The sequence below is a fragment of the Phocoena sinus genome, chromosome 14 (genome assembly GCF_008692025.1).
Source record: "Phocoena sinus isolate mPhoSin1 chromosome 14, mPhoSin1.pri, whole genome shotgun sequence".
NCBI lineage: Eukaryota > Metazoa > Chordata > Mammalia > Artiodactyla > Phocoenidae > Phocoena > Phocoena sinus.
In genome coordinates, this window is record NC_045776.1 from 47,711,030 (window position 1) to 47,739,028 (window position 27,999).

The following is a 27,999-nucleotide window of genomic DNA, read 5'->3' on the forward strand; positions in this document are numbered from 1 at the left end:
CCCAGAGGGTAACATACAAAAAAATCCATGAGATAGAAAAGATAACATGTGGTCATAAATCTAAATTTTTTTTAAAAAATTGGGAGGGGGGGTCTCTTTAATCTGGAATGAAAACATATACTTCATAAAATAATAACTGTACAAAATCTAAACCCTGCAATGGCAGATTAAGAGGATTCTCATACCTTGAAAGTGTGATATTTAAAACATCTTATCAAGAAGGCAGGAAACCTATACAACTCTTTAGGAAAACTAGACAAGCTAGAAAAAGATAAAGTATTAACAGGGATTTTTAAATTCATGATTATTAAAGGAAATAAATCACACAAATTTTATACCTAACATTGAAAAACACAGCCATACTTCTACTGTTCAGACCACTTTTGGCGATTGCATCCTGAGTTACATGGACCACAGATTTGAACTAGCGTGGCAATTCTCGTATTTTAAATAATTATTTACCAAATTTCTTACAAGCTGCATTGAATACTTTATGTTTCTAGCACCCGGAGTGTTTTCCTCCTCACTTAGACAGACCTAGGATTAAACTGGACTATGGTTTATAATGAACTCACTGATGATATTCTTAAATTACTTGAGTAATACTAATTCAAACTTAAGTAACATTAATTTTCTAAATTAGCTGATTTGAAAGAATGTCCTAGTTCAATCCTCTCTGTGGCATCACCATACAGAAAGAACAGCTTATGTTGTTCTGTGCCCCAGGTAAAAATTTGTTATAAAACAGATTACAATGCATCTTCGGTGTCTAGCTGCTCTGTTTCTGCCATTTTAAACAGGAAGATATGAATACTGACATCACATTTGTTGACTAAAATTGAAACAAAGGCCAAACAAGAAAACAGAATTCACAAGGAAAATATATTCCCCATTCTTTTAAGAATGAAAGCAGGAAGTTTAAAAATCCCTAAAATTTACCAGTGGATTTTGTTACATGTTTTTCTTGATTGAAACTGTTTCTAATGTATAACAAGGTAAGCCTATAAAATGTAAATGCTGTCAAGATGTTATTACCTGACAGTTTTCCATTTCAGGACCCTCTAGAAACCTAGAAGTTCTTGCCATAAGTGCCAGAATCTAATGGGAAAGACGCTGGGTTCTAGGCTGAGATCTATTACTTGTTGAGTGCCAGTGGATAGGTCCCTCACAATTTCTGGGATTCTTAGTTTTCTCCCTGCCTTGTCTTCATCAAAATTATTTCAAAATCCATACTGCATACAAGACATGTTTTAAGACTCTATGTAGCTATAAAGTATTATTTCACTTAGGGGTGGATATGCTATAGATTTTCAATAAAGATTAGCATTTATTCAAGAATCAGCTATGACCCATAAAGAGGATTTCAATACTCTTAAGTGCTACCAAAAGAGACCTTTCACCAAGGCAATTACAGTTACAATGGTTCCCAAACCTGGCTACTCAGATCGATGTTTAAGAATCACTGCTTCTAAAGAAGGTTCGTCTCTGAGATTAAATGCAGACGCCCAAGAGAAACGCCACAAGGCAGGTACATTTCTCCACTTGAAAATCAGACGCAGAGTAGGAAGGGATGAAAAAAGATCAACACCCAGGAAATGATTATTACTTCCCACCGACCCAAGAGTTTTTTGACTGTTGTCCAAACCGATCTTTCCTCTTTCATTCTACACCTAAAGCTTGCCCTCTGCCTCAAAGACAATCATTCACAGATACTAATGTCTTCTCCTGATCACGTACACAAGGCTGGGAAGTTTACTTAGATTTTACTGTTCCAAAAAGCAGAAAAAACTAAAACAAAGAGATTCAAAACACAGCCTTTAACATGAAGGTTTTCAAAGAAGAACAAGGGCAATCACCAAAAATCAAAAGAACAGTTAGTTCTGTTACAGTATAAGGTAGGGGAGAACTTTACTTTAAAAATGCGATTTTTAATTAATTCACCATGTACTATCTTCCACAGGATAACAATACTTTCAGTCTTCCGATAAAACACGTCTTGAGTGAAGTAAATCTAAACACTAACAGATAAACAGCTAAAATTTCAGGTTTCTTCCACCCAAGAACTTCCCAATCTATAGGGTTTAGGAAGAAACACAACTTCTTACTCATCTACTCCCCTCACTTCTCTCTTCCTTCAGCACATTTTTAAAAGAAATGTTACCATAATATCACCTATGTAATAACCTTACCAAACATATTTAATCTGAATCTAGTCTTGAGGAAATGATTAGACAAAACAAAATAAAGGACACTCTGCAAAACAACTAGCCCAGGCACTTAAAATAGTACAACACAATGAACAAACACAAAAGGCTGAGAACTGTTCTAGATTAACGGAGCCTGAAAAAAAAAAAAAAAAAAAAAAGACAAGTGTAATATGCAATTCTTTACTAGAAACATCAGGAAAAAAATTAGCTATTAAGGACATTGTTGGGACAACTGTAAATATTGTGCCAATATTAACTACCCATGTGTGATAATAAGTACGTTTGCAGTTATGCTAAAAAAAATCCTTTTCCTTAAGAGATATACAGTACTTAATGGCACAAAGTCAATTTCTGTAACCAACTCTTAAATGGTTCAGGAAAAAATTACATGTGTGTTTGTGTATGTGAATAGAGGGAGGAGAGACAAAGCAAACATGATACAATGTTAACAACTGGTCAGCCCTGGTCAAGGGTACACAGGGGTTCATTTTACTAGTCTTGCCAGTTTTCTGAATGTCTGAAATTTTCAAAAGAAGAAATGGAGGAAGAAATGAAATGTTACTCACTAGTTGTTTGACTTTAACTGCCTGTGGAATGCTGGCTGGTTGTGTAAGCACGGGGCCCGGCTGTGCAAGTTTGATTTGGACTGGAGTGCCAATGACAGGCTTGTCAGATGTGGTCCCAGCAGAAGTAACAACAGGTTTCACAGACGGAAGACATACAGCTGCTGCTGAGGTTTCTCCAAAAGTTACCGAGGGGAGGGCCAGTGTCACTGCTGTCCCAGAGACAACTGGCTTTTCAGGCTGAAGTGAGACTGCTGTCATTGTGTTCTGCAGAGATGTCACTAGCGGTTTTGGAGTCTGAAGCACAACAGTTCCAGCTGTTGTTCCTCCTGGCACAGCAGCTGGACCCACAGAATGAAGTGTCACAACTCCAGTTTTTGCTCCCCCTGGAGCAAGTGGATTCAGAGTTTGCACTGACACAGTTCCAGATGTTGCTGCTTCAGAACCAATTATGGGCTTTTCAGGCTGGACTGAGGAAACTACTGTTGTCACCACAGGAGAAGGCGTTACTGTTGTGGTACAGGTAGCAACGACCACCTCGCTAGAAGTCTGCTGAACACACTGCTGAATAAAGCTCTGGGAGTTAGGCATCAGTTGTCGCAAGGCAATCACACTTTTCTAGAAACACAGGACAAAAAAAACACTGAAAACTAAATAAATGAGCTCTAGTAAAACAGAACTACTTTGTATGTCATATCTTTACAACATAAAATTAAAAGTATACCAACGTTTCAGTTGAGGAAATCTGTTATCAATCATTTACGTTCTGTCAATATCCAGGATATAATTTAAAGCCCCGAAGTGCTTCATTTTTCAATTCATAATTATTATGTCTCAGTATTAAACTTATTTTATATACTTCAGTATCAAATTGGTATCAAATATTAATTTGGTAAAATAAAACACTGTATCCTACTTATTTGTATTTATCTAAACCCCATAATAGATCACCCATAACTTCAGTATTTACAAGTTTGTTTACAGGACAGCAGAATCTAAAAAAAAAAGTTTTTGTTAAATAACTTCCAAACTTTGAGTAGAAACAGCCTTTACATCAAAATAAAATTAATAGAAAGAAGGTCAATTTCCTTAATTGAGCTAGAATATTTTCTGACTGGGTTTTAAGTTGGAGTCTACCTTTGTATCTTGCTAAAAAAATAAAAACAGCTTAACCTATAAAGAAGGTTCTGCCTTTTCATCCCTGGGGTTTTTATCTACTTTTGTTTTTGAGTAAGAAAACAAGATGAAAAAGGAGGTGGTTAGTAGGTTATCTTTCAGTGAATTCATGAGCTGTTTTGGAAGATTTCCTTGTTTTGATACTTAAATTCAGTCAGATTGCCTTTACTTAAGAAGCAAATGAGAACTATTGCTTCTCTTCCCTTTCCTTCTAGTTACTTTTTACTTTTTTTTACTTAAATAGATTGAGAATATTTTAATCTGAAGGTTTTCAATTATATGTATCTATAAATAGTATCAAAAGAAAGAAACAAAAAGTCTTTCACGCTCTTTTCCCAAACTTTAAAAATGGTAGAAAACAGGGGCTTCCCTGGTGGTACAGTGGTTGAGAGTCCGCCTGCCGATGCAGGGGACGCGGGTTTGTGCCCCGGTCTGGGAGGATCCCACATGCCGCGGAGAGCCTGGGACCGTGAGCCATGGCTGCTGAGCCTGCGCGTCCGGAGCCTGTGCTCCACAACAGGAGAGGCCACAACAGTGAGAGGCCCACGTACCGCAAAAAAAAAAAAAAAGGTAGAAAACAAGCTGCTTTGGAAATACATGAACAAATGAAGTGATTTGATTAATTAAATTTAAGCAAGAAATCTAAGATGGGGGAGACCTGAAAAAAACACAACTGGAAAGAAATGATAAAGTAATAAGACTTAAAGAGACAACAATAAAAACATGTATGTTAAATTATCTCTTGATCACCTGGCCAGAGTTAAGTCTAAATGCCGAATCCCTTATCCCTATGCAAAGTCCAACCTCCAGAGCGCTCAAGGATGTGAAAAAAATATTCTCAAGAAAAAACCATAAGGCTTAATAATAGTCCTCAGAAAACTGATACAAAATGCAAGTACTTAATGGTAATATTTAGTAACTTCAAGGGAGTGTTACATAGCCAGTAGAGTCAGGCTAAATTCTAGACCTGTGTGTTTGATCAAAAGTTAAGTCAATTTAAACAATTTTCTCATCTCCAAAATGGAAAATACTATACCATCTAGCACCTATTGTCAAAAGACTGATATGAAAATTAAGTCCAAACAATGCAAATTATAAGTGAAGTAGCTAGCAAAGCACAGAACACATAGTAGGTACTTTCTTATTTCCCTCCTTCTCCCCCTCAGTGTCTCCAGTGAGTATGAAACATAGATACACTAAACAGAGTTGTCAAGTGTCACGTAGAGCACCTACAGCTCACAGAACTTTTACATTGAAAAGGACCCAAGAAGAACTGCAGCTAACTTCTCAATCAAGAGGGTCACCCGAAAACAGGCCTCTAGTCATTTGATGTTCGGTACTGCACTAACCCTTCAATCTTCCCTTCCCCAGATTAAGTCTTCCCTGGCTAAAACATTCTCAGTTTTTTAGCCACATATTATATCACATGATTGGCATCTTCCTAATCAACATGGTCAGCCTCCTAGGGACAATTTCCAGTTATTTTAATAGCCTTCTGAAAATGTGGTGCCCCATCTCCTTTCCCACTCTTCTTTCATGAGGCATCAAAAAGAGTCTTCCTCTATGAAGTCTCTTTCATCTCCCCTAGATAATTAAGCCAAATTTTTCTAAAGGCAAATGTTCGTTCCATTATTTCAAAATATATGGGATGAGTGTTTGGTTCACTAAAATCTCAGGTCTTTAATAACTTTATAAATTTCAATTCAATTCCTTTTCAGCTTCAAAATATCCAAAAGGAATATATTTTTTCAGCCTGCCAAACAGAGCTCTTGTTATCAAAGTTATTGTTCTCCATCAAAATCTATTTAATTCAATAAATCTTAGAGAAGAGTGTGTCTACTAACAATATAAATTAATTTTTAAAAATAATAGCTTCCTCCCTCCAAGAAAAATAATAATAATAGATTTCCCACTAAATTTGGTACCATGTGGTTTACTACTTCTAAGAGAATAAGAGTCATCAGGACAAAGCAGAGACACTATTTTTTTTAAAGTTAAGAATCTTTGAGAATACAAGCATCAAATAATATAATCATTAAGTTATGTTCATGAATGAGATGTTACTTCTGTTTTCTCAATGTGTTCCAATGCAAAGAATATGAATTATGAATGTGCTTTACAGATTACAACAGCCCTGAGAGATTTCTTCTACTGTTACTATCTTCACATTAAATTGCTGTCACATTGAAATATTCAAATTTTAAATTACTTTAAAGTAATCTAATTCAAACTATTTCTTCAAAGTAACACATAACTCTACCTTAAGGAAAGGAACTAGGTGAGGCTGAGGTGAAGACTTGAGTTCAACATACAGTTGTCTAGTAAATTCTTCTGCTTCAATTTTTGCATCCTGAGGAATGGAAGAAAGAAAACACTTTTAGGTCTACAAATATTTTACAAGAGGAAAAGTGTGTGGTTCATGATTGTAGACATAGCAAACTTTGAACAGTAATAAAGTCAAAGTCTATCATTAAATAGGGGCAGTTTTTTCATGTCCCCTACAAAATAAACATAGAGATGTTTTTTCATACAGAATACAATGAAGAGATTATTATTATTATTTTTTAAGATCCCAGTAAGCAAAGTGAGAGAAGAGCTGGCTGACTGGATAAGGTGATAGTACTACAGTCTGTTAAGAACAATTAAGAAGTAAAGACACAGGAGTCCTACACTTCTTAGGGTAGGAAATTGGAAGGTATTTGGTGTGGGGGCCTTGGATTTTTTTTGTTTTCTTTTCTCAATTTTTAAATTACTTTAACTGAGGTTAGACTGTATTTTATTATAAGGCCACAATAATAGATATGCTGTTGTTCCAAAGAACTTAGGAACCCTTCCATACTGGTTTGGACTCTAAACACTGCAGGGGTCTATGAGGTCTAAATTATTTTCACATTAATACTAATCATTTTTTTGCCTTTTTCACTGTGCTGAGATTTGCACTAATGGTACGAAAGCAACTGCTGGCAAGAAAGGCAATTGATAAAAAATTTAAATAGTTGTCGTCATACTCTGCATTGCTATGCATGTGTGGTAAAAAAGAAAAAAAAAATAGAGCCAGTTCCACTTTAAAATGTCCTTCACAGAACAGTAAAATTTAATTTTACTAAATCTTAACCCTTTAGTAGACATCTTTTAAAAATACTGTGTGCAAAATAATGGGAACCATACATACAGTAGACCAAAGTAAGATACTCAAGGAAAAGCACTTTGTGATTGAGTTGCTAGCTGAGCTAGCTGCTTTTTTTCATTTACTGGAAAGAATATCAAACCAGCTGTGGTTATTCACATTGGGGTATTTTGAGAGACACTCTCTCAAAAAACAAACGACCGAAGCCTGTCACTGTAAGGAAAACAACTGATGGTTTTTGTTGCTAATGATAAAAATCAGAGCTCTCAAGCCAAAATTAGAATTTTGGAAAATTTGTAACCACAATCCTGAGCTTGATCCTTGGAAAATTTGTAACCACAATCCTGAAGCTTCGGTACAGCTTCCCTGTACTGAAAAAATTTTCTGATGCGATTGTTAGATTACAAGTATGATTTTTCGATATCTTAATGAACAAATCTGTCAACATCTGGAAGATCTATACAACTCAGCGAACCAATTATTTTCCAGACAACCAAATGTGAGCTGTTACATTTGGGTGAAAGATCCATTCAGGGTACAAGACAAACCAGTGTACTCTAAAGAATATCCATAATGATCTGGAGAAAAGCTCTTAAAATACTTTTCCAACCACCTCTTTTCATGAGGCCAAATATTCTCCAAATACGAATAAGTTTTTATTTGACCAAGTAGTCAACCTTCTCTCCAAAGCTCTTTTTAGGCTAAGTGAAGCAAGACTAGCAAACATAAAGTAATACAGTCGGCCCTTCATATCCCCCCCACGTTTTGCATGAGCAGATTCAACCAACTAAGGGCTGGTGTAGTACTATATTTACAATTCACAGTTGGTTGAATCCACAGATGCGGAACCCACAGATAGGGAGGGCCAACTATGGGACTTGACCATCCATGGATTTTGGTATCCTCGGCCGGTCCTGGAACCAACCCCCATGGATACCGAGGGACGACTGTATAGACTAGATTTACTAGTCTAAGATTTATAATCATTACAAAGCTTTCAATAAGCAAAAGCAAAGGTTATCCAAAAATGCACTTAAGATAAATCTCATTTAAAAATATTTATTTCTCATTTAAAACGTGTTCTACGGCTGCTTACAGAGCTTTTATAGTCCCAACTTACCAAAAGTTGTTCCACCAACTTCTTCACATTCTGCCCCATCTCTGGGGACTGTGATCCGCTACACGCTAGTTTTATTAACATTGCGAGGAAGTTCTTACATTTCTTCACATTTTCTAGCATCGTCTAAATATAGAAGTATAAACAAACACTCACAAATGTTAGCTAGAAAATACACTTAAAGAAAATTTGTAAAGGGTTCTATTTATGTAAGGTACAAGGGAGAGCGTTACCGGAGAAAGACTAGTCTGAGCAGTGGCTGAGTTCTCTGCTGTGAGACTGGGCTCACTTGAGGGGGTGGGTGGCGCTCCCAAACTTGAAGGCTTCAGGGTAGCCACAGTATTCAACGGCTTTGCAGGGGTCACTGTGACAACACTGGTTGGCACAGCCACAGACTGAAAGTAAAAGCGGTAGATATCGAGAGATGTATTACTATGATATGCATCATGGCGAGTGCCTCATTTCACACTTAGACTACAAATGGATCTTGACATCCTTGCTTTTATATTACGCTCTACTAGTCTAAGGCAATGTAACACCATTTACCAGCTCTGGACTCTGGCAGCTCTGGGTTTCATTCTCACCTACCTACCTATTTATCACTGACACCCAAGTGTTGACCTCAGGCAAGTTACTTTATCCTAACCCTCTGATTCCTGTTTGTAAAAAACAAGGACAGCAATGGTACCTACTATCCTGGGATTGTTTTTAAAAAACAGTGCCAAGCACGTAGTCCTCAAATATTATTAATACTTCTCCAAAAAAATTTGAAATAGTAAGTTTTTGTAAGAAAATATAGAATTTCTTATTTTATAATATTCTGCTTTTTATTAAGTATAAATCTGAGAGATCTATTGATCGTCTCATATTCAGATAAGCTGCTTTTATGTAGACTATTAGAAAAACAGTAATAGCTTTGTAATTTGTAATAACAAATATTACAAAATGTGATTATCTTATTTTCACACTGAAAAGAATTCCGGTTGTTTCTTCTATCCTCTATTAAGTGAGGTGTGATTATAGCACCACCTGCAGGATAAAAAGTTTAATATAAGAAATCGCAAATTGGGTAATAATTTAGACAAGCAGACTGAGATAAAGCAAGAATCTTACTTTAAAGACAAACACTAAAAGTTACAGAACATGAGTAAAGTTTGAGGGTAGGGGAGAGAATAGTATTTACAATTCACACAGAAAACTGAACAGTGCACCATCATTTTAATTTAAATACTTGTGTTCTACAGGCATAAAACACAAAAAGGTCAGGTTGTTATTACCCTCAAGAAACTTTCTTTCTGCAACAATTAATATAAGTGAATTCAAATATACATCAAAAATTTCCACTTTAGGGCTTCCCTGGTGGCGCAGTGGTTGAGAGTCCGCCTGCCGATGCAGGGGACACGGGTTCGTGCCCCGGTCCGGGAAGATCCCACATGCCGCGGAGCAGCTAGGCCCGTGAGCCGTGGCCGCTGAGCCTGCACGTCCGGAGCCTGTGCTCCGCAACGGGAGAGGCCGCAACAGTGAGAGGCCCGCATACCGCAAAAAAAAAAAAAAAAAAAAAAAAAAAATTTCCACTTCAGAAAGACTGAAGCATATATTAGACAAGAATGTTTTGGAGGTAAAAAAATGGGAAAGAAATTTAAAACACTGATAATGATGAAGATGAAAACTTATGAAATGTTAAGCAAAAAAGGTGAAATTAAAAATCATACCTAAATTAGTAGTTTTATTAAATATTAACAGATCTCAAAGACAACAATGAAAATGAAGTCTCCTTCTTAGTCTATCCCTGGTCCTGCTCTTCAAGGACAAGTACTGTACAGTTCCCTCTGAATCCTTTTGGAGATCTTCTAATAAACATTCTTAGGTTTATGTACAGTAAACACATACTCTTTTTTCAGTGAGTATGTTTTATACTCTACCATTAATTCTCTGTACTACTATATTTAAGAAAGTAATGTCGAACTTTAGCTGTTGACTATGATTACCTCACAGGACTGATGGGAGGGGTTCCTCAGGCGAGTACTGTCCCTCTTCCTTATGAAGCAAAATAAGGCCCAGCGAAATGTGAGCTCAGGAAAAAAGTCCTATTTTTTGTGAGTAGAAGAAGCATTTGTGGCACTCCTACTTTCCTTGTCAATATTTTATTCTGTCTCCAGCACAAAATTTGTCCTTCATAACTCTTTTTAATATAGCTACTACGTATACCTTACCAGATACCTGCAACTCTTAAGAGGCATGGAGAAATACACAATCCTGGTCTTACTCTATGTATATAATCACACTGCCGTAATGGACGGACTGTTTTAAACTCAATCATAAATCTCAATATTCTAGACCAGGCAACGCTATTTCCATGCTTTGCAAGACTGCACTGGCACTGATTAGGCATGTCTAGGGGACAGGAGAGAAAAGACCTGGGGTACATGTGAAGTAAATTGTGAAAATCAGTTATATTAATACACAAGAGTCAGTGAAATTAATTGTATACAAACTTAACAGACTAAATTGCCTTTTAAGGAGAGTCATCCAAGTTCTAGCTCCTTATTTCCAAGAAATGTCTAAAATTGAGATGCTTTACCTCTCAAAGTGGACACAGAAATTATTCACTAACTTCACTGATAATTTCTACTGCCTTAGCCTACCACTAAGGAGCAACTCAGCTTAAAAAATGCATCAATCTAAATTAAGAAAAGTTATACACACCCTGCATGGAAATAGCAACTGTAGACATATATATGGAAAAATAACCCAAGGAAAAGAATTAAACAACACATATATACCATTTTAGTACAACTATATGTACTAAATCTTTAATAAATAGATACAATAAAAAAATTGATTTACTCAAAATACTGTGGAAGTTGAAACCCCTTTCATAAAATAACTGTATTGTAAATTCTTCAAACTTCGTATTTTTCTGTTGCCTCAACATCCCTACAAACAGGCTGTGAACGCCTTGCCCAGGTTACCAGGTGCACCAGTGTGATAAGGCTGGTCCCTGCCACAAGTTCCCTTTCTGCTCTCCCAACTATGACATAATGACATTCAAACATACCAATGAAATCCCCTCACGTCTTTTACTTGTGTACTCCATACCAACCCTCAACAAAGGCACTTGCCCCCAGGTCCTCATTCCCTCTCAGATCCCCATTTGTTTGGTTGAGTCTGCCCCGGTGCTCCTCCCATATGGCCCCCTGCATGTCGTTCCATGCCACCCTCTTCTAGGACCTGTCAGTATAGGACGTCTCTTTCACTTTCATATACCTTCCTGTGGTGTTATTTGGTGTCCACATCTGACTGATCAAAAACAAAAAAAAAAAATCCCATTTTAAGAAACATAATTATTTCTTACAACACATAGCAGCTATCAGTAGGCCTAAATTCATACCCTTTGGCCCAGTGATCTCCCGAGAATAACCTAAGGGCAGGGGGGCAGGGGGGAGGTGGAACCTAGAGTTTGAGACAATCAGCACAGAGGTCATTAAGAATATAGTTTCCAGAGTCAGATAGAGACCTTGGTTCAAATGCCCCCTTTGCTACATATTAGCAGAAATCATGCAAATTTCTTAACTTCTCTAAACTGATTTTCACCTACATAAAATAGAGATAACACTTCCTTACAGAATAGTCACAGGATGAAATGAAATGAGATGAGGGATGTAAAGCACTTAAAAAGTGTCCAACACATTAAGTGCTCAATAAATGGTAGCCATTATTAGCAAAAAAAAACAACAAAAACAAAACAACAACAACAAAAACTATGTCTAAAATCAGGTTCACTGATCACCATCTCTGTTAGAGGAAGTAATACGGTTAAGTAATTCTGAAACACCAAACACCATGTTTGATCCACAGCATGGGATTTCACATAACATGCTTCAAGAAGATGTACCTTCTATACAGCAAAGGAAGTACAACAGTGGTCCCATGATCATGGGATCCACTGATTATATCAAATATGGCATGATCCAGAAGCTGCCTGCCTAGTAAAGTATTAGGACAGTGTTCAGAAAACACAGGTGAAGTGCAAACTCAGAGACAATACTCTATGAAGATGGAATTCTATCCTCCATCTTCTAAGACTTAGTGCATACTCACTGAATCAAAAAATTCTATATGGTACTATGTCCCCAACAGGACAAATATATGAAGAACCAAGGAATCAAAGAGTAGAAGGAAGAACGGCTCCACTTATCATTATTCCCAAAGATCCACTGGGGGATCCTGTGCTTCCCATTCCTGCCAATAGTGGGCACGCTTTCACCAAAGAACATAGCAAGAGTCCCTATAAACTAGACATCATGGCTGCCTCTTGGACACTTCAGGGTCCCTGTGTCCAGTGACCAACAGGAAAGAGAAGAGTCATTATCATGACAGGGGTAACTGACCTGACAACTGGAATAGGTAGGGTAGCTTTTACACAATGAAGGCCAAGAGGAGTTTATGCAGTGAATCCAGGTGATCCACTTAAGTGCCTCTTGGTATTTCCTTGCCCAATTGTGATGATAAATGGACAAGTGACACAACTCTTGCCTCAAAGGACTGTGGCAATTTGGACCTTGGATCCCTCAGGGATAAAAGTCTGATCACACTACCAGTTAAGACCCAGAAGAGTTGGTAGTTGAGTGTGGGAGGAATCTAGAATGGATGGTGGAGGAGGAAATGATGGTATCAGCTGCAGCACTGGGGACTGTAGTTCATCCTACTAACCTCTTCTTTGCTTCTCCAAGGAAGAAACCTATAGAAATCCAAGGAGAGCTGGTTTCCAACACATATGAGGAAGTAGATCCCAGCAATTCAAGGAGTAGACTGTGATACACCATCACAAAGGGAGATTTGTGTTATCCTAGCTGTTGGGAATGCTATTTAGACAGACGACAATTGTCAGCTCCTTCAGAGTCTGCTTCAGCTACAGAGAATTACCTGCCCATGAGCACAACTCTCCCTGGAGAGTCCACATCCTACGACTGATCACAGAGGGGAAATTATGGCTCAGCCAACCATGTTGGCACACAGTGGGACAACTCTGACGTGCTACACTTGCTCCAAAGCTCTCCATCAGGTTGGCTGAGGCTTTATTGGACCTGCATCTAGTTCAAACTCTTACTCTCCTTCCCTTCCACAGGTATGAATCCCTAATAAATATCCCATACACCAAAATTCTGTCCCAGCACCTGCTTCTAGACACTGTGACACATGAACATTAGATGCATTTGTATTAATTTAATACATTCAAATAAATCTGATATTCCAAGAATATACACCATGTTCATCTTGTGTTTCCCATACTTCTAACAGCTCCCAGTTTAATAAGTGTCCTCATATATCATTGAATTGCTCTCTTCAGGAAATAGCTAACAATAAATAATAACAAAAGATGAGAAAATAACCAGTGCGCACATGGCCACAAGTCACAACTTACTTGCACTGGGGAAGGCTTCGGAACAGTGGTTACCACAGTAGTTCCTATTTGTGCCAGTTGTTTAACAGGTGCCACTGCCACCTTCTTGATTAACTGTGAACTAGAATTCTTGTGGGGGAGGGGGAGATAGTACAGAGTCATCAGCATTAGTAATTTAAAATTAATCGGTACTATGGCAAACATCAAAACACTTTACCACAGCAAACTTCTTTGTTATAACTGTTTTTATAACCTCATGAATTTTATGCATATTTTCTACTATTAACCTAGCTGGTCAATTGGCCATTTCTTATTCCTAAAGAGGCAACTGATTAAACAGATAAATATCACAGTATTTCTGCATTAAAATATTGAATTTTACTCTTTGGCTCACACAGAAAACATATAGATACTTTTTTTTTTTTTTGGTCATTTCTATTGCTGGTATCCTTTTAGTCTTTTTTTAAAAATAACTTTAATTAAACTTTATTTTTTGTGATATAATTGACATATAACATTGCGTAAATTTAAGGTGTACAGTGTGATTTGATATATTTATATATTGCAGTGTGATTCCCACCATAACAACTATATCACATCACATAATTATCATTTTTCTTTATTGAAGTATAGTTGATTTACAGTATTATATAAGTTTCAGGTTTACAACATGTCAATTCACAATTCTTAAAGGTTATACTCCATTTATAGTTATTTTAAAAGATTGTCTATATTCCGTGTTGTACAATATATCCTTGTAGCTGATTTATTTTATATATAGTAGTTTGTATCTCTTAATTCTACCTCTATCTTGCCCCTCCCCCTTAGATTCTTATTTAATATATTATTATAAACAAAAGTCTGCTAATCTATCTCCTCAACCCATAGCAAACAAGAAAGGGAAGGAGCAGCTATCATTGACAGATACAGAAATAGAGAAAATGAGTGGCTGAGAACCTAGAATCAAATTATGAGAGACTGGGTTGGTGGAAACTGGCAAAGAATGATATTACCACAGAATACAATGAAACTTTTTATTAGGATGAGCCTGCTTCATCAAGAAAATACTATACTACATTCCACATTTTCTGTTTAACCAAAGAAAGATGCTCATAAAAATATACTTTTTAACTCTGGCACACACAGGATAAGCTTTAGTTACCTAGAAAGATGATCACGTATGTAAAATAAATCATCTCCTAACAATGCCAAGTTAATGAAATATTACAGCAGATTTCTAATTTTTTTAAAGGTAATTCCTATATGATACGGATAAAAAAGAATATTATAAATTGTAGTGTTAATGTTTTACCACAAATTAAAATTGAAGCAGAATGGCTATTTTCTTCCCGTTTAGAGATGCACATAGCCCTTTGAACATCCCCTTGAGGACGACAAAATCTTTGAGTACGAAGATTAACTTATTAGTTTTGCCAAACGACAAAACCAAACACCTAGATTAAATTAACATATTCAAAGAAAGTAGCTTAATTCAAAAAGTCGAGCAGAATCATCTCTTCTATATTTTTACTGGCAAATACATACAAATTTATATGACGATAACTGCTGGAAAACTGAGGAGGATGAAAAAAACTTTAATGTACATTACCTGCATTGTACAGATTTTGACTGTTTGAGTATTCGCTGGTACAGCTGGCCTTGAAGTTATGTTACTTGTGGTCTCGGTTCTTGTTACAGCTTGCTGAGGAGATACCAACATCAACTGACCACTGTTACTTTTGATCAAAACTGTTCCTATAGTTAAAAGGAAACAAAATGTGAGCTAATAAAGTATAATCATCACATATTCTTCTTCCCCTTCTTTCAGTGCTATAAAGTGTTCTGAATAAGTGGTTAGTTAGTACATACTGAATTCCATGTCTAATTAAGATATATAATATGGAAAAAATGTTGTCACTCAAAGCTATTTAAAATATTAAAAGTCTAAACATATGAACAAGATACTCCTGAAGAAGGCAAAACACTTTTCCTCATGACATCAAACTATTTATAATGCTACAGTAAGACGGTATGGTAACAGCACAAGACTACACAAACTGACCAATGGAGTAGAATAGAAAACCCCCAAATAGACCCCAAATAGCCCGCAGATACGTCATATCAAATTTTTCTAAAAGCACTGCAGATCAGTGAGAAAAAGAGCTACTATTCAATAAATAGGGCTTGCTCAATTAACTAATGGAAAAGATGAAAAGTTTCACACCATACACAAAAACCCAAGGGCATTAAGGATACAAGGATAAAAAGTAAAAACTTTTAAACTTTTAGACAATGTAGAAAACTGTCATTCTGAACTTGGGATAGGGAAAAATTTCTTAAATAAGTAAAGTTTGATACATACAACTATATTTTAAAAACTTTTGTTCAGCAAAAGATATCTTCAGGTAAAAAGACAAACCACAAAATTGAAGAAAATTTGGGGACTTCCCTGGTGGCGCAGTGGTTAAAAATCCACCTGCCAAGGCAGGGGACACGGGTTCGATCCCCAGTCCAGGAAGATCCCACATGCCGTGGAGCAACTAAGCCTGTGCGCCACACTACTGAGCCCATGTGCCTAGAGCCTGTGCTCTGCAAACAGAAGCCACCACAATGAGAAGCCCACGCACTGCGACAAAGGGTAGCCCCTGCTCACAGCGACTAGAGAAAGCCCCTGCGCAGCAACAAACACACAACACAGCCAAACATAAATAAATTTTTAAAAATAAATAAACTAAAATAAAAAATTGGGGAAAATTTTAGTTCACGTATATTCAAAGAACAAATATCCAAAATGCAAAAAAGAAACACAGATACCAGTGACAGGGAAAGGTAAATTAAGACCACAGTGAGATATCACTTTATATCTACCTAGAGAGAAAAAAATTAAGAAGTCCAGTGACAATATTAAGTGTTAGAGAGATGTGTGGCAACAAAAACTCTCAACATCTTTAGGCTGGTAGTGTAATTTGGTACAACTGCTTTGTTCAACTCTACATTGTTGTGCCAAACTGGTTCCAATTTGCATACCCTCTAACCCAGTATTTCTAACGTAAAGAGATTGTTGTCCATGTAAGTAGGAGGTACAAACAAGAATATTCATAGCTGGAGTTCCATTTCTGGAATGGCAGCATGAAGAGCTCAATAAAGCCACTCCCCAGCAAAACAAGCATAACGTGAAAATTATTTTTAAAAACAACCATTTAAAGTCTTTGGAAATGCCCTAAGGCATACAGAAAATGACTAGACAATTATTAAAGAGAATCTACTAAAACTCAGAACAGCAAGAATCTGTGGCATCTGAACCATGACCCACTCCCTCTCCCTTCTCAGTTCAGGCATTGTGGACAACATAAGGCCTCCGTCTTTCCCAAACTCCCAGTTGAGGGCTATGGTATCTCCCTGGGAGAAGCAGGCCACTAGCATTTCCCATCTCTGCCACCCCAACTTGCATACAGAAGAGAACAAATTTGAAATAAGTGCATCCAAGAGTTTCCAGGCTTCTTGTTTCACCCATCCCTACTCAGAAAGGGAAGGCTCTACCCCAGGGATGGCTCAGAGAATACTTGGGGCCCAATCACCCTCACCCCAGTTCTTTCATAGGGTGGAGGTCCCATACTGGAAGAGGTAAGCAGAGAAGACCAGAGGCTACCACCATGCCCAGTACCCCACTCCTAAAACATGGATATCACTCAGAAAGAAACATGCCACAGCCCTGGGTACTTGCTCCAAACATCTCCCAAAAGAAACTGACTTTATTTCCAACAGAGTGTGGGAAAGGTCAAGGCTAAGGTCACTCTCAAGTACAACAGAACAATTAAAAGGTTTCTGGTATCTTCATGACAGATATAAGCTAAGTCACAGGCATATCTCCAGTTTATCAGAGAGAACAAGATAAAGAAACAACTAAGAAGGGCCCTTCTGGGGTGAGAACCTCAAGCAATGACCTCAAAAACTACCCCTTGTAAAGGAGTCCACATTTAATTGAATCAGACTATGGAGGAAGTTAGACTCTAGGGCACTGTTGAAAACAAGAGGGTAACTGGCTGGCAGTGAGTGGAGCCTAACAGCTATGCATGACACCAGCTGAAGCAGAAATCTTAACAGAGAGATCAGAGAAAGAAACAGTCAAAAAGAGCCCTGCTAAAACCACTGTCATCCCAGGGTGGCTGTGCTTATGCCCAAAGCTGTACCCTGTGAGGAAAATAGACTTCACTAAAATAACACAGCCATTTAAAAAAATAAACAAACAAACAACAATAACCCACTCAGGGGAGTAAAGACCAGTATCTAGACTTGCTATATTAGTTTTGGGGCTTCCCTGGTGGCGCAGTGGTTGAGAATCTGCCTGCCAATGCAGGGGACACGGGTTCAAGCCCTGGTCTGGGAGGATCCCACATGCCACAGAGCAACTAGGCCTATGAGCCACAACTACTGAGCCTGCGCGTCTGGAGCCTGTGCTCTGCAACAAGAGAGGCTGCGGTAGTGAGAGGCCTGTGCACCGTGACAAAGGGTGGACCCCGCTTGCCACAACTAGAAAAAGCCCTCACACAGAAATGAAGACCCAACACAGCAAAAATAAATAAATAAATTAATTAATTAATAAACTCCTACCCCCAACATCTTCTTTAAAAAAAAAAATATATATATATATATATATATTAGTTTTGCTTAACAAATTACAAGACATACAAAGAAAAAGAAAAGTGTGACACAGAAAAAGGTAGGCAACAGAAACCACCTATGAGGGACTAGATGTTAGATTTAACAAAGACATCAAAGTAACTGTTATAAATATGTCAAGAAGCTAAAGGAAATCATGCTTAAAGAAGATATGATGATGATTATCTCAACAAATAGAGAATAACATTAGAGAAATAAATATCATAAAAAAAGGAATTCTGTAGTTAAAAAGTACAATAACTGAGGGCCTCGCTGGTGGCACAGTAGTTGAGAGTCTGCCTGCCAATGCAGGGGACACGGGTTCATGCCCCGGTCTGGGAGGATCCCACATGCCGCAGAGCAGCTAGGCTCGTGAGCCACGGCCGCTGAGCCTGCGCGTCTGGGGCCTGTGCTCCGCAATGGGAGAGGCCACAACAGTGAGAGGCCCGCGTACTGCAAAAAAAAAAAAAAAAAAGTACAATAATTGAAATAAAAATTTCACTAGAGAGGCTTAACAGCAGACTTGAATGAACAGAAGATAAGTCAGTGAACTTGAAGATAGTTCAATAGAGATTATGCAATCCAAAGAACTGAGAGAAAAAAGAATGAAGAAAAATGAACAGAGCTTCATAGAAACGCGGGACAATGATAGGCACACCAACGTAGGCATAATGTGAGTACCAGAAAGAGCGGGGGAGGGAGGGGAAGGGGGGCGGAGAGAAAGAGAGAGAGAGAGATAGGAACAGAAAAAATATTCAAAGAAATAATGGCTGACAATTTCCCAAATTTGATGAAAAATAATCTAAACATCCAAGTAGCTCAACAAACTCTAAGTAAGATAAATGCAAAGAGATCCACACCAAGACACAATATGATAAAAATGTACAAAGAGAAAATCTTGAGAACACTAGGAGAAAAATGTACAAGAGTGCTGCATTAATAGGATTAACAGTTAACTTCTCATTAGAAACAATGGAGGCCAGACAGCAGGGGTATGACACATTCCACTTGCTGGGGAAAAAACAAAAAAAAAACAACTATCAACCAACAATCAGACATTCCCTGAAAATATCTGTCAAAAAAGGAGACAAAATAAAGACATCCTAGACTGGGATTGACATATACACACTACTATATATAAAATAGATAACTAATAAGAACCTACTATATAGCACAGGGAACTCTACTCGATACTCTGTAATGGCCTATATGGGAAAAGAATCTAAAAACAGAGTAGATATATGTATATGTAAAACAGATTCACTTTGCTGTACACCTGAAACTAACACAGTATTGTAAATCAAATATACCCCAATAAAAACGTAAAAAAAAAAAAAAAGACATCCTCCTTAGAGGACTGAGTGCTAGCAGACAAACCAGACAGGAAATACTAAATGAAGTTCTTCAGGCTGAAAACAAGAGACTCCAGAAAGTAACTCAAATTCACATGAAAAGGGCACTGGTAAAGTTAATTATATAATTTATATGCATATTACTGCTTTATCTTAATGGGCTTAAAAAACAACTATATAGAACAATATATATAATTGTATTCTTGAACCTATAACATATTAGAAATGTAACATATTTGTGAACAATAACACAAAGAAAGTGGTCAGGAGCAAAGTTGTACTGCACTAGGGAAATGACTTCAGATGGTAACTGAAATCTATAGGAACAAATGAAGAAAACTAGGAATGGTAAATAAGAAGGTAATAAAACAAATGCTACAAATATATCCTTGTGCTCCTTTCTTCTGTCAGCATCTTTAAAAGACATATAATTACATAAGGTAATAATTATAACAAGGTATTGTTGGGTTCGTAACATATCTAGATGCAATATGCAGAGCAATAATAGCACAAAAATAAAAAAGAGGGAAATGAGCTAAATAGGAAAAATGTTTCTACATCTCACTGAAACAAGTTAATATAAATGTGAAGTAAATTCTAATAAGATGTATATTGTAAGCCCAAGAGCAATCACTAAAAAATAAATATATTCTTTTTTTTTTTTTTTTTTTTTGCGGTATGCGGGCTTCTCACTGTTATGGCCTCTCCCGTTGTGGAGCACAGGCTCCGGACGCGCAGGCTCAGCGGCCATGGCTCACGGGCCCAGCTGCTCCACGGCATGTGGGATCTTCCCGGACCGGGGCACAAACCCGTGTCCCCTGCATCGGCAGGCAGACCCTCAACCACTGTGCCACCAGGGAAGCCCAAAATATATATATTCTTAAAAAATATTATAAAAGAATTAAAATGTTACACTAGAAAATATTCACTTGCAAAGGAAAGACGGAACAGAGGAAGAACAAAAAAGAGAAAATATATAGAAACAAAAGTAAATGGCAGGCTTAAACCCAACTATATCAGTAACATTAAATGTGAATGGATTAAGTAATCCAATCAAAAGGCAAAAAGTGTCAGACCCAATTATAAAATAGGATTCAACTATATGCTGCCTACAGAAGACACACTTTAGACTCAAAGACACTAAAAAGGTCAAAGTAAAAGGACAGAAAAGACATATCATCCAACAGCAACCATAAGAAAACTGGAGTGGCCATACTAATATCAGACAATAGAGTAAAACATAATGTGTTACTGGATATAAAGAGGGGTACTTTATAATTGATAAAACAGCCAATGGATCAGGAAGATTTAACAATTACAAACATACATGCACCAAACAACATAGCCCAAAATACATGAAGAAAAGTTGACATAAACGAAGGAAAAAAATAGAGAATTCAACAATAATACTTGCGAGACCTCAACACTCTACTTTCAATGAAAGATAGATGTCTAGGTAGAAGATCAACTAGGAAATCAAATACTTGAACAACACTATAAACCAACCATACCTAAAACACACCAATAGTATACTCCACACAACAACAGCATTCTTCTTAAGTGTATATGGAACAGTCTCAGGATAGACTACATGCTAGGATATAAAACAAGTTTAAATAAATTTAAAAGGACTGAAATCATACAATGTGTGGTCTCCAACTACAATGGAGTGAAATTAGAAATCAGTAACAAAAAGAAGTTAGGGGAACTCACAAATATGTAGAAATTAATTACTGCTAAGTAGCCAGTTGGTCAGTTAAGAAATCACAAGGGAAACTGGACTATACTTTGAGATGAATGAAAATGAAGACACAACATACCCAAATTTATGTGATGCAGCTAAAGTAGTGTTTAAGGAAAATTTATACAGCTGACCCTGGACAACGTGGGGGTTGGAGGTACTGATGCCCCACACCCCTGTTCCATTGAAAATCTGCATGTATCTTTACAGTTGGCCCTCCATATCTGAAGTTCCGCATCCACAGATTCAACTGATTGCAGCTCATGTAGTAGCATAGTATGATGCACTTATTGAAAAAAATCTGAGTATAAGTGGACCTGTGCAGTTCAAACCTGTGTCGTACACAGGTCAACTGTTGTTGTAAATCCCTCTATTTTAAAAGAAGGATTAGGGCTTCCCTGGTGGCTCAGTGGTTAAGAATCCGCCTGCCAATGCAAGGAATGCGGGTTCAAGCCCTGGTCCAGGAAGATCCCACATGCCACGGAGCAACTAAGCCCGTGCACCACAACTACTGAGCCTGCGCTCTAGAGCCTGCGAGCCACAACTACTGAAGCCTGCGCACCTAGAACTCGTGCTCTGCAACAAAAGAAGCCACCACAATGAGAAGCCCGCGCACCACAATGAAGAGTAGCCCCTGCTCGCCGCAACTAGAGAAAGCCCGCGTGCAGCAATGAAGACCCAACACAGCCAAAAATAGATAAATAAATAAATAAATTTATATATTAAAAAAAAAAGATTTGAGGAGATGTGGCAAGCCCTGAAGGATTTCAAGTAGGAGAGACATTATTATATTTGCATTTCAAAAAAAAATAAAAGAAAAGAACGATTATTTGAATTAATAACTTAACCTATCTTAAGACATTGGGGAAAAAAGCAAAATAAAAACTATAGCAAGCAGACGAAAGAAAATTAATAAAGATTAGAGCAGGGATCAATAGAATAGAGTATAGAAAAACAACTGAGAAAAATCAAAACAAAAGTTGGTTCTCTGAACAGACCAACGAAATTGACAAATCTTTACCTAGATTAACTAAGAGAAAAGGAGAGAAGGCTCAATCTGCTAAAATTAGGAATGAATGAGGGGATATGACCACTAATCTTACAGAAAGAAGGATTATAATAGAATACTATGACCTATTATAAACCAATAAATTGGATAAATAATATGAAATGGACAAATTCCTAGAAACACATAAACTACTAAAACTAACTTAAGAAAATGGGCAACCTGAATAGATCTCTAACAAACACAGATTGAATTAATAATCAAAAATAGTATCCACAAGATAAGCTCAGTTCCAGATGGCTTCACTGATGAATTCTACCAAACATCTAAGGAAAAATAAATCCTTCACAGATTCTTCTAAAAAACAGAAGAGGAAACATGTGTCAATTCATTCTGTAAGGTCGGTATTACCCTGATATTAAAACCAAACAAAGACATCACAAGAAAACTAGAGACCAAAATGTCTTATGTATACCAATGCAAAAATTCTCAACAAAGTACTACCAACTGAATCCAGCAACATTTAAAAAGTGTTATACCCCATGACCAAGTGATATTTATCTCAGTATGCAAGGTTGGTTTAAGACCCACAGCGAACACCATACTTAGTGGTGAAAGACTAAATGCTTTTCCCCTAAGATCAGGAACAATTGAGATGAGGAATGAGACAAAGATGCCTACAATCACTATCACTTTTATTTAACATTATACTGAGAGTTCTAACCAGGGAAATTAAGCAAGAAAATAAAATAAAAGGCATCCAGAATAGAAAGTAAAACTATCCACATATATTATGATCTTCTATATAAAAATCCAAACAAATCCATGAAAAAAGCCATTAAAATTAATAAACAAGTTCAGCTAGGAAGAGGATACAAGATCAATTTTAGGGCTTCCCTGGTGGCGCAGTGGTTGAGAATCCGCCTGCCAATGCAGGGGACACGGGTTCAAGCCCTGGTCTGGGAAGATCCCACGTGCCGCGGAGCAACTAGGCCCGTGAGCCACAACTACTGAGCCTGCACGTCTGGAGCCTGTGCTCTGCAACAAGAGGGGCCGCGATAGTGAGAGGCCCACGCACCGCGATGAAGAGTGGCGCCCACTTGCCACAACTAGAGGAAGCCCTCGCACGGAAACAAAGACCAAACGCAGCCAAAAATAAATTAATTAATTAATAATTTAAAAAAAAAAAAAAGATCAATTTTAAAAAATCAACTGTATTTCTATACATTTCCAATGACTAACTATAAATGGAATTAAGAAATAAAAAAATTCTATTTACAATAGCATCAAAAATAATATACTTTAGGAATAAATTTAACAAAATAAGTGCAAAAGCAATACTGTGGAAACTACAAACTGTTGCTGAAAGAAATTAAACATCTAAATAAATGGAAAGGTATCCCACGTTTGTGGACTGAGAGACTTATACTTACTCTGCAGGACTGTTAAAGGGATCAAATGAGACAATATGAGCAAATTTATGAATTTTAAAGTTATTGGTGGTAGTTGTTATTAATGCCTTAAGGTCCACAACCTTTGAGTCTTTCTAACTCAAATATGAGTTAAAGCGACTTCACAGCCTTTGAAATCCAAACTGTGGAGGGCGCATATGGTGAGCACTGAAGACAACTGCCTCTCATTTCACGACGTCCAGGAGCACTGTTACAACTGTGGGAGCAGATGATCATGTAATATTCCTTTGATAAAGCTAGGGTGGAAACAAGAACCACGAAGATTATCCAGGAACTAATTCAGGAATTTGAGAAATGCAAAACCTATACCATGTCTCAGCATGAAGGAGTTGATGAAAAAGGACCAGAACCATTTCATAAGCAACTTTTCACAAACTTCTGTACAGTAAGACTGAGAAGCAGAATTTATGAAGCACAGTCTATGATATAAAAGAAGCAATCAAGTCCTTACTCATCACTCTGAAATACATTATAGAAGAGACACAGAATACCAAAAACGGAAAGAGCCACAGTCTGGTCTAAATCCCACAAATTCATAAAAAAGAAGACTGAAGAGATTGCCAAAAATATTCAACAGAATAATCTTCAGGGCTTTGCTACAGTTTCTTTCATTTCCTCACAATGCCCCCCTTTTTGTTTCCAGCTCCTGCTCCCTAGAAAAACCTGTGGTGCATATGTATATTTTTTTAAAACTAGTTCTGTTCACAGAGGAAATTCTGAAGTAAAGAGAAATCAAATACTTAAAGTATTCATTACCTTGGGAAAATCAGAGCTGACTCCTATGTAATTTAAGCATCCTTGAGCAATCCTCTGCTAATCCTCAGTATATAAAAGAAGTAGAACAAGACCTTTTTAAAATGTTATTTTAATCAGTGTTTCTATGTCATTCCTCAAGTATTGGTTATCTTATTGTGCATCTGTGAGAGCACAAATATGAGTATGTTCTTCTGCCACACCTCAGCAGAAATTCCAAAAGCTGCTCTTCAACGTAACTTCTCACCTCCTCTCTAAATAACAACTAAAGGCAATTTATCTCCTCTCTTTTGTGGGAGTTTATCCATGGTCGACAGCATAACAAGTTATAGTGTAGTGCATACTTAGGCTGTGGTCCCGGTTTGCTGCTGTTTTGCTCTAGCAAGTTTCAGTTTTTGTTTCTCTGTGTAATAAAAAGATCAGGTTCTAAAATGCTATAAATCGCCTTTTAACATTGCTACGCAAGGAGGCATATCATACACACACCAAGTGGTAAGCACAGTGTTGCGGAAAGAATAAACAGACCTGAATTCAAATTCCCTCTGACATCTATGACTTGTCTGGCATTGGGCAAATTCTTTACCCTCAGAGACCTTTTTCCTTATTTGCTATCTATCTATTATGACCAGCAAACAAAAGAATATAAATAATGTATAAAAATAATAATGGATGAAAAGTGCCCAGCAATATAATGTTGTATGTCAATTGTAGCTCAATTTTTTAAAAAAGGGCTTAGCACAGTACGCCCTCAATAAGTGATCCATTCCCACTTACCAGCAAGTTTCCACTCCTGAAAGTTCTTCTCTCTTAATACTTTTTTGATTGTTTCTAAACCAACTTCACTGACTAGATAGGAATTTTGTTTTTAACAAATTAGGAGTAATTTCATTCAAACACATTCATAGCTACTTTATAAGAGTGCATGTAGGAGGACAATTTAGAACCAGCAGAAAATGTATCCAGTGGTGCACACAGCCTTAAGTGTAGGTACCTCGTGTACAATACAAAAGTAAAACACAGCTACAACAGAATATTAGGTACAAAAGAGGCACCCTCATTTTGCTAGGGGAAACTGACATCACGTGAACCAAATGCTTCCACTTCTTTACCACCTTTGGGGGTCAGAGTTCCCATTGCTGCTCAGCAAAATACATAGAAAATCATCAAATTATGAGTAGAGTTTTTTCCCAAAGAAGATAGCACGTGCTTTTTTTCCCCACTGAAATTCCAAGTGACTTTCATTTGAGGAAAGAAAACAAGGTAGAACACTCCAACACCATTCTGCATATTTACAATATGTAAATGATCACAAAGCAAAACCTTCGTCTCAGTCATGAAAAACAGCCCCACAGAGTACACTCCAGTATAAAAAGTAGTCACAGGCTCATTAACGGTAGCATTCACACAATGCTTCACAAATAACCACCTCATGGCTCTGACCTGTCAACTCTGGCGTTTGCTCCCTGTGAGAGGGCTCCTTCTAACTCAAAGTTACTTACAATCATCACACATCTGAAAATTGTGCGGGAAGGAACATTATTCATTTCTAAGCAGTAAACTTACTTAGGCTTGTTTAAATTTAAAATTCACTTTCGGTCTTAACACACAAGAGCCTTTTAAAAACACTTTTTTTTTAAACATAGTAATCTAAGCGTGTGGATATAAAAATTGATCCTTTCTCCATATGAAAATAAACTTTAGCGATACTCTTTATCCTCCCGCACCTAAGAGCCAGTGCCTCAAAGGCCCTCCTGAATAGGCTGCTCCAGCTTTTCCTGTGTCACTTAAGGGAAAAGATGCTCCCTTTAAATAGGAAAAGAAAAACTATGCAGTAAGGACTCAAAGATGCTATCTTGATTGTAACGCCAAATCACTGCCCCGCAAAGTCAAGATTATGAAAGGTTCTCTTGGCTGAGTTTTTTAGAACTCCCAGCGAGAAGGCGCAATCCCGGGCTGCGACGTTTCCCGTGTCACCGCTGGCCGGCCCGAGGGATAAGCCGGAAAAGGTGAGCGACATACCTGGAGGAAGCTGAAAATTAGCAGGCAACTGGATTGTTGTGGTGTTGGGTGCTTTCACAGCGACAATCTGAGGAGCTGGCAGACGAGGGCCGCTGCTGAGTTTAGGAAGAGCACTGACAGGAGCCACTTTAGTCACCAGGGTCCCCACGGGGGACCGCAGCGTCTGGGGCGCCGTGGACTCCACGCAGACACTGACAGGAGCCTTAGTCACGGCGCCCAAGGCCACCGGAGTGCTCTCCACCCGGACTGGCAGAGCCGCGGCGGGGGCCATGGTCACGGTCCCGGAGGCGCCCACACCAGCTGGGGGAGCGGCGCCGGCCGGTTCTGTGAGGCCCGCGGGCATCCCCAGGTGGATCAGCGGCAGCTGAGGCGCCGCCGTTCCGGGAGCACAGGCGAGGGGACGCTTGACAAGCGGCAGCCGACTCCAGTGCAGTTCCGGCTCCACAGCATCGCTAGGGAGAGGCGCCGGGGCCGCCACACGAGTCAGTGACCGGCGCCGGCTGGACAGCGGGACCCCGGCGATCCGGACCTTCCTCCAGTCCGCGCGGCCCCGCCGGCAGCCACACCTGCTCGGCCGCTCGCCGCTTCCTCAGCGGCGCTCACACGTGCGCCGGCTCAACCCGGCCCCTCAGTCTCGCGACCAGATGCAGCGGAGCCCGGCGCCGCGGCTCCCGGAAGGGCGTCACTTCGGCTCCCACCTTCCACCAAAACTGCGCGGCGGATTCCCCCGCCAGAAATTTCAAAACTACAAACCCAGAGTTGCCCAAAGCCCCCTACGCGCGCTCTGCACGGCCCCTCTGCGCGACCACGCCAGCCATGTTTATATAGCCACGCGGAGACCTCGCGCACGCGCACCAGCTGCCGCCGCTGCCCCGGGCTTCCCCCAGAATCCGGCCGCGTGATTGGCCACAGACTGGAATCGCGCTCGTGACGTCAGTAGGGACGGCTCCGGAGGGCGTTAGAATCCGCCTCTGAATCCTGAGGAAAGAGGGGCGAGTTGCCAAAAATCTAGCACGTGGCGAGGCCAGACAGCGCTTGGAAAACTGCGGTATCCGCGTTCTGCTCTCTCCTTGGTATCCCCAGTTGCGTGTTCCTTGAAGAGCCCGGACTATACTTTCCACAGGCTTCTACTTTTTAAGGAAACAGTGTGGAAGACCGATTTCAGAGAACGGTAACAAAGTAAGAACTCAATCACGCTTCCTCACTGTTTTTCTGCGGGCTTGGCTGTATAGCGTCGTTAGAATGAGCATTGCATTTGACACTGTGAAAAAGACCCTTCCATTTCTTTCTTTTAAATGTTTAAGCATGGCGTATAATTTTACAGTCTGTAGAATGTGCCTATTTTCGTATAATTTAGGGTTGAGCTGCCCCAAGGGAAAAACTCTTCCTTGGCGTTGCTGTAG

The 27,999-nt window shown here is 38.6% G+C and overlaps 1 protein-coding gene across 3 annotated transcripts in view; it reads right to left on the bottom strand.

Moving 5' to 3' along the window:
* TAF4B (TATA-box binding protein associated factor 4b) overlaps window positions 1–27,449 on the bottom strand; it is a 125,989-nt gene extending 98,540 nt beyond the window's left edge. For 2 of the 3 annotated variants that reach the window (XM_032603620.1, XM_032603619.1), the window contains exons 1-7: window positions 26,597–27,404; window positions 15,204–15,349; window positions 13,616–13,723; window positions 8,424–8,585; window positions 8,194–8,316; window positions 6,207–6,296; window positions 2,774–3,388 (exon numbers count right to left, since the gene is read on the bottom strand). In XM_032603620.1, coding sequence (XP_032459511.1) covers window positions 2,774–3,388; window positions 6,207–6,296; window positions 8,194–8,316; window positions 8,424–8,585; window positions 13,616–13,723; window positions 15,204–15,349; window positions 26,597–26,939 — 1,587 coding nt within the window. In that variant the 5' untranslated portion in view covers window positions 26,940–27,404. Of the gene's footprint in view, window positions 1–2,773; window positions 3,389–6,206; window positions 6,297–8,193; window positions 8,317–8,423; window positions 8,586–13,615; window positions 13,724–15,203; window positions 15,350–26,596 lie in introns of all 3 variants that reach the window. The other variant, XM_032603618.1, reaches the window with a different exon arrangement.
* Window positions 27,450–27,999: the final 550 nt, after the last annotated feature.